Source organism: Acanthaster planci, unplaced genomic scaffold (assembly GCF_054643075.1).
Source record: "Acanthaster planci isolate LZ-2023a unplaced genomic scaffold, COTS_SCS Contig123, whole genome shotgun sequence".
Classification (NCBI taxonomy): domain Eukaryota; kingdom Metazoa; phylum Echinodermata; class Asteroidea; order Valvatida; family Acanthasteridae; genus Acanthaster; species Acanthaster planci.
Genome location: NW_028257745.1, coordinates 1 through 8,896, shown reverse-complemented (window position 1 = coordinate 8,896; position 8,896 = coordinate 1). Strand labels below are relative to the sequence as shown.

At 42.9% G+C, this 8,896-nt stretch overlaps 1 protein-coding gene across 8 annotated transcripts; it reads left to right on the top strand.

Moving 5' to 3' along the window:
• Positions 1-3: 3 nt before the first annotated feature.
• On the top strand, positions 4-8,214 carry LOC147795217 (uncharacterized). 8 transcript variants are annotated; one of them, XR_015424067.1, is made up of 7 exons: positions 4-410; positions 2,058-2,110; positions 2,409-2,510; positions 2,605-3,032; positions 4,680-4,732; positions 5,031-5,132; positions 5,227-6,223. XR_015424067.1 is itself a non-coding variant. In XM_087132208.1 (7 exons), exons 4-7 carry the CDS (start codon positions 2,961-2,963, stop codon positions 5,504-5,506), a joined length of 507 nt encoding a protein of 168 aa, XP_086988334.1. In that variant the 5' UTR covers positions 793-1,831; positions 2,058-2,110; positions 2,409-2,510; positions 2,605-2,960; the 3' UTR covers positions 5,507-6,223. The 8 variants fall into 8 exon arrangements, 5 of the variants coding, with proteins under 5 accessions (XP_086988333.1, XP_086988334.1, XP_086988335.1 ...); XR_015424068.1 differs by lacking the exons at positions 4-410; positions 2,409-2,510 and adding exons at positions 7,297-7,349; positions 7,843-8,214 and having other exon boundaries at positions 793-2,110; positions 5,227-5,652; XM_087132208.1 differs by lacking the exon at positions 4-410 and adding an exon at positions 793-1,831.
• The last annotated feature ends 682 nt before the right edge of the window (positions 8,215-8,896 follow it).

Sequence of the window (8,896 nt, the reverse complement as noted above, 5' to 3'; positions counted from 1 at the left end):
ACAGTTGTGTCCATTACTGATAAGAGCCTCCTTCCATCAGCTGTTGAAATTCTGTGTTGTACAAACCCCAACATTTCTCAGTCGGCATCAACGTGGGCCAGCCATCAGAATCAGGATTTCCTCGCTCTGTGGTGTACATGTGCATGTATGCATGAGGACAGCATTGCAACTAAGTCCACTGCAGAAGGCTTGATGTCAACAAACCGCCATGCTGCTCGTACCCCTGTGATTGTCCGTTGGACTCTGGCACTCGAGTTTGTCTGAGAAATCGTCTCGGCAACATCGGGACGGAGCAGCGTGACATCCTTAAATTGTCAGCACTGCATTGGACTGGTCCCATGAAGACTCATCTCATCTCTGGCAACAACTACTTCCTATTTACTCCTGTGTTTGCCTTATATAGACTGTTGGTGAGTTCATCTGAAATGGACTGTAAGTTTGACAGGGACAATTTGTGGCCATTCTGACACCAGCCTTTGCTCCATTTGCAGACTGCACATTCCAATCAACCCAGTATTGCTGCAGAACTAGTTGGCTGTGCAAGTCTGATAAATTTTCTCCTGTGTGTGAGCATCTGACAAAATGCATGTGGCCACACAGACTCACTGTCAAACTCCATAATAATGAACGCAGAGCACATCAAATATACTTTACAAGCATGACATGGAGTAAGATTTCTTTTATTTTATTAGGGTGTGGTGTGTATGTGGGGGGGGGGGGGGGGAAGATAGGTCAGTAACCCAGCTAGGACAATTGGGGCGAGGCTGTGGGGGGGGCAGGGCCGGGGAATCATATATCCTCGGCTTGTAGTTTATAGAATTGGGCAGCCACGACCAGGGATTAACCCTGACATTTAGTACTGAATCCTCTGATTTCAGTATGTTTTTACGTACACCAATGCATAGCATCAGTGTCCATTGTGTAGAGCTGTTGATCTTCTGTTGGTGTTTCTTGTTGCAATAAATTGAGAAAGAGCCAAAATACCAGAGAGCCTGATGTCACATTATCATCTGTAACATACAGAAAGTCCCACATACACTTTCCAAAGTCCAACTGTGCGGATAAACTTATAATTAGAACCCTCCCCCTTTCCACACAGGATCCGCCCCCAAAGTGGGCATATCCACAACACAATGAGCCCAGATTGACCGCAAAATGGAATGTTTGTGTTAAAGAGGGAAATTTTGTCTAGATTTGGTGAGGGAAGAAAAGAAATAAGCACCCTCAAGATGCACAAGGCATGCACACAGGCATGCAGTTTTCCTATTCAAATCGTGCAAAATGGCATAGCCATACCCTTATGCGTTTACCCCTGCGGTTTCTCCCAGGGGCAATATTTTCAATTTTTTTTTTACATAATGACTTGGGATATATTCTGATTCTCTTAAGAGTGCTGTTGTGTCACAATGTGAAAGTTGCCCGCTATTATAGGGTGCACCCTGGTAATTAGGCCAGAAATATGTCCGCCGAGCTCATTAATAAAAGTTATACACTCAAAATATTCTATATTAGAGGGTCCTGAGAGACATGGAACTGAGGAATTCAAGAAATAAGAGACTGGACCTCTGGGCCGGACTCAGGGCTTCCAATTCTGAGCAATTTGGATGCAATCGGGTTTAAAAGTGGCACTATTTGAGCCATTTTGCTGAGGGAGGGTTTTTCAAAATGGCTACTTTTCTGGACAGGGACATTTTCTGCATTTTAGGGGTGGTCTGCTTCTGGTGAAAATTTCTCAAAAATTCATTGGTCAACCCCCCGAAAATTGAAAGGAAAATGAAAGAGGACATGTGGAACATCATTTTTCTGTGCAGCCTGAACACCTGTGAGAGTTGTGAGTATTTTTAAAAGATTTGTGAAGTATGGGGATTTATCACTGCTGTCTATGGGAATTTATTTGTAGTGGTGCACCCTATAGATCCAGAGAATGGTGGCGGCCATTTTGTTTTGATGGGGATTTAAAAAGATGTTTTTGCTGCTTTTTCGGCACATTGAGATTAAATTGAAGCAAAATATAACAGAACACAAAATAATTTGCACTCTGTACTTTTGAATTCCAGGTTTTTATTGACAAGAGCAGAAAAAACAAGCACAGTGGAGTAAAGGTTTACCGGTAAGTGAACCACCATACACTATGGAAAAGGTTGAGTCATTCGAAACATTCTAGTTTCTGCTTGCTGTCATTTTTTTCTTCCTGGCTAGTTTATTTATATAATTATTGAGATGGAAACCCAGATACATATTTTTGTAGTGAGATAAAATCAAGTAAATCCGAATTTTCTGCTTGGGAAAATTTAATTTTGACTGCTAGAAAGTCGAGGATATAGAGGGCGGGCAGCATGTCGGGACTGAAAGTTAAAACACACACAGTGCATTAAGACTGACGTGACTGAACTAAAACTTGTCTGCAGCCTAATAAAGTGGACAATTTCAACGGTTGCCTTGCCAAAAGGATGCTTGACTTTGTCATTCGCCACAGCAAGCGGCGTCTTTCCTGCAACCCTGCACTTCACGTAGGTTTTGCACGATTGCTCTTGATCTGGTTGCATGTGCCCATTTTTTGTGACAGTTTCACCGTGTTCACGACATTTGTTGATTTATTTGCAGGACATTCCTTGAAGGGACAGTTGTGTCCATTACTGATAAGAGCCTCCTTCCATCAGCTGTTGAAATTCTGTGTTGTACAAACCCCAACATTTCTCAGTCGGCATCAACGTGGGCCAGCCATCAGAATCAGGATTTCCTCGCTCTGTGGTGTACATGTGCATGTATGCATGAGGACAGCATTGCAACTAAGTCCACTGCAGAAGGCTTGATGTCAACAAACCCGCCATGCTGCTCGTACCCCTGTGATTGTCCGTTGGGACTCTGGCACTCGAGTTTGTCTGAGAAATCGTCTCGGCAACATCGGGACGGAGCAGCGTGACATCCTTAAATTGTCAGCACTGCATTGGACTGGTCCCATGAAGACTCATCTCATCTCTGGCAACAACTACTTCCTATTTACTCCTGTGTTTGCCTTATATAGACTGTTGGTGAGTTCATCTGAAATGGACTGTAAGTTTGACAGGGACAATTTGTGGCCATTCTGACACCAGCCTTTGCTCCATTTGCAGACTGCACATTCCAATCAACCCAGTATTGCTGCAGAACTAGTTGGCTGTGCAAGTCTGATAAATTTTCTCCTGTGTGTGAGCATCTGACAAAATGCATGTGGCCACACAGACTCACTGTCAAACTCCATAATAATGAACGCAGAGCACATCAAATATACTTTACAAGCATGACATGGAGTAAGATTTCTTTTATTTTATTAGGGTGTGGTGTGTATGTGGGGGGGGGGGGGAAGATAGGTCAGTAACCCAGCTAGTACAATTGTGGCTAGGCTGTGGTGGGGGCAGGGCCTGGGAATCATATATCCTCGGCTTGTAGTTTATAGAATTGGGCAGCCACGACCAGGGATTAACCCTGACATTTAGTACTGAATCCTCTGATTTCAGTATGTTTTTACGTACACCAATGCATAGCATCAGTGTCCATTGTGTAGAGCTGTTGATCTTCTGTTGGTGTTTTTTGTTGCAATAAATTGAGAAAGAGCCAAAATACCAGAGAGCCTGATGTCACATTATCATCTGTAACATACAGAAAGTCCCACATACACTTTCCAAAGTCCAACTGTGCGTATAAACTTATAATTAGAACCCTCCCCCCTTTCCACACAGGATCCGCCCCCAAAGTGGGCATATCCACAACACAATGAGCCCAGATTGACCGCAAAATGGAATGTTTGTGTTAAAGAGGGAAATTTTGTCTAGATTTGGTGAGGGAAGAAAAGAAATAAGCACCCTCAAGATGCACAAGGCATGCACACAGGCATGCAGTTTTCCTATTCAAATCGTGCAAAATGGCATAGCCATACCCTTATGCGTTTACCCCTGCGGTTTCTCCCAGGGGCAATATTTTTCAATTTTTTTTTTACATAATGACTTGGGATATATTCTGATTCTCTTAAGAGTGCTGTTGTGTCACAATGTGAAAGTTGCCCGCTATTATAGGGTGCACCCTGGTAATTAGGCCAGAAATATGTCCGCCGAGCTCATTAATAAAAGTTATACACTCAAAATATTCTATATTAGAGGGTCCCTGAGAGACATGGAACTGAGGAATTCAAGAAATAAGAGACTGGACCTCTGGGCCGGACTCAGGGCTTCCAATTCTGAGCAATTTGGATGCAATCGGGTTTAAAAGTGGCACTATTTGAGCCATTTTGCTGAGGGAGGGTTTTTCAAAATGGCTACTTTTCTGGACAGGGACATTTTCTGCATTTTAGGGGTGGTCTGCTTCTGGTGAAAATTTCTCAAAAATTCATTGGTCAACCCCCCGAAAATTGAAAGGAAAATGAAAGAGGACATGTGGAACATCATTTTTCTGTGCAGCCTGAACACCTGTGAGAGTTGTGAGTATTTTTAAAAGATTTGTGAAGTATGGGGATTTATCACTGCTGTCTATGGGAATTTATTTGTAGTGGTGCACCCTATAGATCCAGAGAATGGTGGCGGCCATTTTGTTTTGATGGGGATTTAAAAAGATGTTTTTGCTGCTTTTTCGGCACATTGAGATTAAATTGAAGCAAAATATAACAGAACACAAAATAATTTGCACTCTGTACTTTTGAATTCCAGGTTTTTATTGACAAGAGCAGAAAAAACAAGCACAGTGGAGTAAAGGTTTACCGGTAAGTGAACCACCATACACTATGGAAAAGGTTGAGTCATTCGAAACATTCTAGTTTCTGCTTGCTGTCATTTTTTTCTTCCTGGCTAGTTTATTTATATAATTATTGAGATGGAAACCCAGATACATATTTTTGTAGTGAGATAAAATCAAGTAAATCCGAATTTTCTGCTTGGGAAAATTTAATTTTGACTGCTAGAAAGTCGAGGATATAGAGGGCGGGCAGCATGTCGGGACTGAAAGTTAAAACACACACAGTGCATTAAGACTGACGTGACTGAACTAAAACTTGTCTGCAGCCTAATAAAGTGGACAATTTCAACGGTTGCCTTGCCAAAAGGATGCTTGACTTTGTCATTCGCCACAGCAAGCGGCGTCTTTCCTGCAACCCTGCACTTCACGTAGGTTTTGCCACGATTGCTCTTGATCTGGTTGCATGTGCCCATTTTTGTGACAGTTTCACCGTGTTCACGACATTTGTTGATTTATTTGCAGGACATTCCTTGAAGGGACAGTTGTGTCCATTACTGATAAGAGCCTCCTTCCATCAGCTGTTGAAATTCTGTGTTGTACAAACCCCAACATTTCTCAGTCGGCATCAACGTGGGCCAGCCATCAGAATCAGGATTTCCTCGCTCTGTGGTGTACATGTGCATGTATGCATGAGGACAGCATTGCAACTAAGTCCACTGCAGAAGGCTTGATGTCAACAAACCGCCATGCTGCTCGTACCCCTGTGATTGTCCGTTGGACTCTGGCACTCGAGTTTGTCTGAGAAATCGTCTCGGCAACATCGGGACGGAGCAGCGTGACATCCTTAAATTGTCAGCACTGCATTGGACTGGTCCCATGAAGACTCATCTCATCTCTGGCAACAACTACTTCCTATTTACTCCTGTGTTTGCCTTATATAGACTGTTGGTGAGTTCATCTGAAATGGACTGTAAGTTTGACAGGGACAATTTGTGGCCATTCTGACACCAGCCTTTGCTCCATTTGCAGACTGCACATTCCAATCAACCCAGTATTGCTGCAGAACTAGTTGGCTGTGCAAGTCTGATAAATTTTCTCCTGTGTGTGAGCATCTGACAAAATGCATGTGGCCACACAGACTCACTGTCAAACTCCATAATAATGAACGCAGAGCACATCAAATATACTTTACAAGCATGACATGGAGTAAGATTTCTTTTATTTTATTAGGGTGTGGTGTGTATGTGGGGGGGGGGGGGGAAGATAGGTCAGTAACCCAGCTAGTACAATTGTGGCTAGGCTGTGGTGGGGGCAGGGCCTGGGAATCATATATCCTCGGCTTGTAGTTTATAGAATTGGGCAGCCACGACCAGGGATTAACCCTGACATTTAGTACTGAATCCTCTGATTTCAGTATGTTTTTACGTACACCAATGCATAGCATCAGTGTCCATTGTGTAGAGCTGTTGATCTTCTGTTGGTGTTTCTTGTTGCAATAAATTGAGAAAGAGCCAAAATACCAGAGAGCCTGATGTCACATTATCATCTGTAACATACAGAAAGTCCCACATACACTTTCCAAAGTCCAACTGTGCGGATAAACTTATAATTAGAACCCTCCCCCTTTCCACACAGGATCCGCCCCCAAAGTGGGCATATCCACAACACAATGAGCCCAGATTGACCGCAAAATGGAATGTTTGTGTTAAAGAGGGAAATTTTGTCTAGATTTGGTGAGGGAAGAAAAGAAATAAGCACCCTCAAGATGCACAAGGCATGCACACAGGCATGCAGTTTTCCTATTCAAATCGTGCAAAATGGCATAGCCATACCCTTATGCGTTTACCCCTGCGGTTTCTCCCAGGGGCAATATTTTTCAATTTTTTTTTTACATAATGACTTGGGATATATTCTGATTCTCTTAAGAGTGCTGTTGTGTCACAATGTGAAAGTTGCCCGCTATTATAGGGTGCACCCTGGTAATTAGGCCAGAAATATGTCCGCCGAGCTCATTAATAAAAGTTATACACTCAAAATATTCTATATTAGAGGGTCCTGAGAGACATGGAACTGAGGAATTCAAGAAATAAGAGACTGGACCTCTGGGCCGGACTCAGGGCTTCCAATTCTGAGCAATTTGGATGCAATCTGATCCGAAGGTGGCACTATTTGAGCCATTTTGCAGAGTGATGGTTTTTCAAAATGGCTACTTTTCTGGACAGGGGCATTTTCTTCATTTTAGGGGTAGTCTCCTTCTGGTGAAAATTCTCAAAATTCATTGGTCAACCCCCCGAAAATTGAAAGGAAAATGAAAGAGGACATGTGGAACATCATTTTTCTGTGCAGCCTGAACACCTGTGAGAGTTGTGAGTATTTTTAAAAGATTTGTGAAGTATGGGGATTTATCACTGCTGTCTATGGGAATTTATTTGTAGTGGTGCACCCTATAGATCCAGAGAATGGTGGCGGCCATTTTGTTTTGATGGGGATTTAAAAAGATGTTTTTGCTGCTTTTTCGGCACATTGAGATTAAATTGAAGCAAAATATAACAGAACACAAAATAATTTGCACTCTGTACTTTTGAATTCCAGGTTTTTATTGACAAGAGCAGAAAAAACAAGCACAGTGGAGTAAAGGTTTACCGGTAAGTGAACCACCATACACTATGGAAAAGGTTGAGTCATTCGAAACATTCTAGTTTCTGCTTGCTGTCATTTTTTTCTTCCTGGCTAGTTTATTTATATAATTATTGAGATGGAAACCCAGATACATATTTTTGTAGTGAGATAAAATCAAGTAAATCCGAATTTTCTGCTTGGGAAAATTTAATTTTGACTGCTAGAAAGTCGAGGATATAGAGGGCGGGCAGCATGTCGGGACTGAAAGTTAAAACACACACAGTGCATTAAGACTGACGTGACTGAACTAAAACTTGTCTGCAGCCTAATAAAGTGGACAATTTCAACGGTTGCCTTGCCAAAAGGATGCTTGACTTTGTCATTCGCCACAGCAAGCGGCGTCTTTCCTGCAACCCTGCACTTCACGTAGGTTTTGCACGATTGCTCTTGATCTGGTTGCATGTGCCCATTTTTGTGACAGTTTCACCGTGTTCACGACATTTGTTGATTTATTTGCAGGACATTCCTTGAAGGGACAGTTGTGTCCATTACTGATAAGAGCCTCCTTCCATCAGCTGTTGAAATTCTGTGTTGTACAACCCCCAACATTTCTCAGTCGGCATCAACGTGGGCCAGCCATCAGAATCAGGATTTCCTCGCTCTGTGGTGTACATGTGCATGTATGCATGAGGACAGCATTGCAACTAAGTCCACTGCAGAAGGCTTGATGTCAACAAACCGCCATGCTGCTCGTACCCCTGTGATTGTCCGTTGGACTCTGGCACTCGAGTTTGTCTGAGAAATCGTCTCGGCAACATCGGGACGGAGCAGCGTGACATCCTTAAATTGTCAGCACTGCATTGGACTGGTCCCATGAAGACTCATCTCATCTCTGGGCAACAACTACTTCCTATTTACTCCTGTGTTTGCCTTATATAGACTGTTGGTGAGTTCATCTGAAATGGACTGTAAGTTTGACAGGGACAATTTGTGGCCATTCTGACACCAGCCTTTGCTCCATTTGCAGACTGCACATTCCAATCAACCCAGTATTGCTGCAGAACTAGTTGGCTGTGCAAGTCTGATAAATTTTCTCCTGTGTGTGAGCATCTGACAAAATGCATGTGGCCACACAGACTCACTGTCAAACTCCATAATAATGAACGCAGAGCACATCAAATATACTTTACAAGCATGACATGGAGTAAGATTTCTTTTATTTTATTAGGGTGTGGTGTGTATGTGGGGGGGGGGGGAAGATAGGTCAGGAACCCCAGCTAGTACAATTGTGGCTAGGCTGTGGTGGGGGCAGGGCCTGGGAATCATATATCCTCGGCTTGTAGTTTATAGAATTGGGCAGCCACGACCAGGGATTAACCCTGACATTTAGTACTGAATCCTCTGATTTCAGTATGTTTTTACGTACACCAATGCATAGCATCAGTGTCCATTGTGTAGAGCTGTTGATCTTCTGTTGGTGTTTCTTGTTGCAATAAATTGAGAAAGAGCCAAAATACCAGAGAGCCTGATGTCACATTATCATCTGTAACATACAGAAAGTCCCACATACACT

Excerpts from the sequence above, each read along its gene's own strand:
- LOC147795217 (XM_087132207.1), top strand. The coding sequence starts at position 2,961 with ATGAAGACTCATCTCATCTCTGGCAACAACTACTTCCTATTTACTCCT. Across the intron at positions 3,033-4,679 it reads TTGCCTTATATAGACTGTTG|GTTTTTATTGACAAGAGCAG; the intron begins GTGAGTTCATCT and ends TTTGAATTCCAG. Across the intron at positions 5,133-5,226 it reads CCTGCAACCCTGCACTTCAC|GACATTCCTTGAAGGGACAG; the intron begins GTAGGTTTTGCC and ends ATTTATTTGCAG.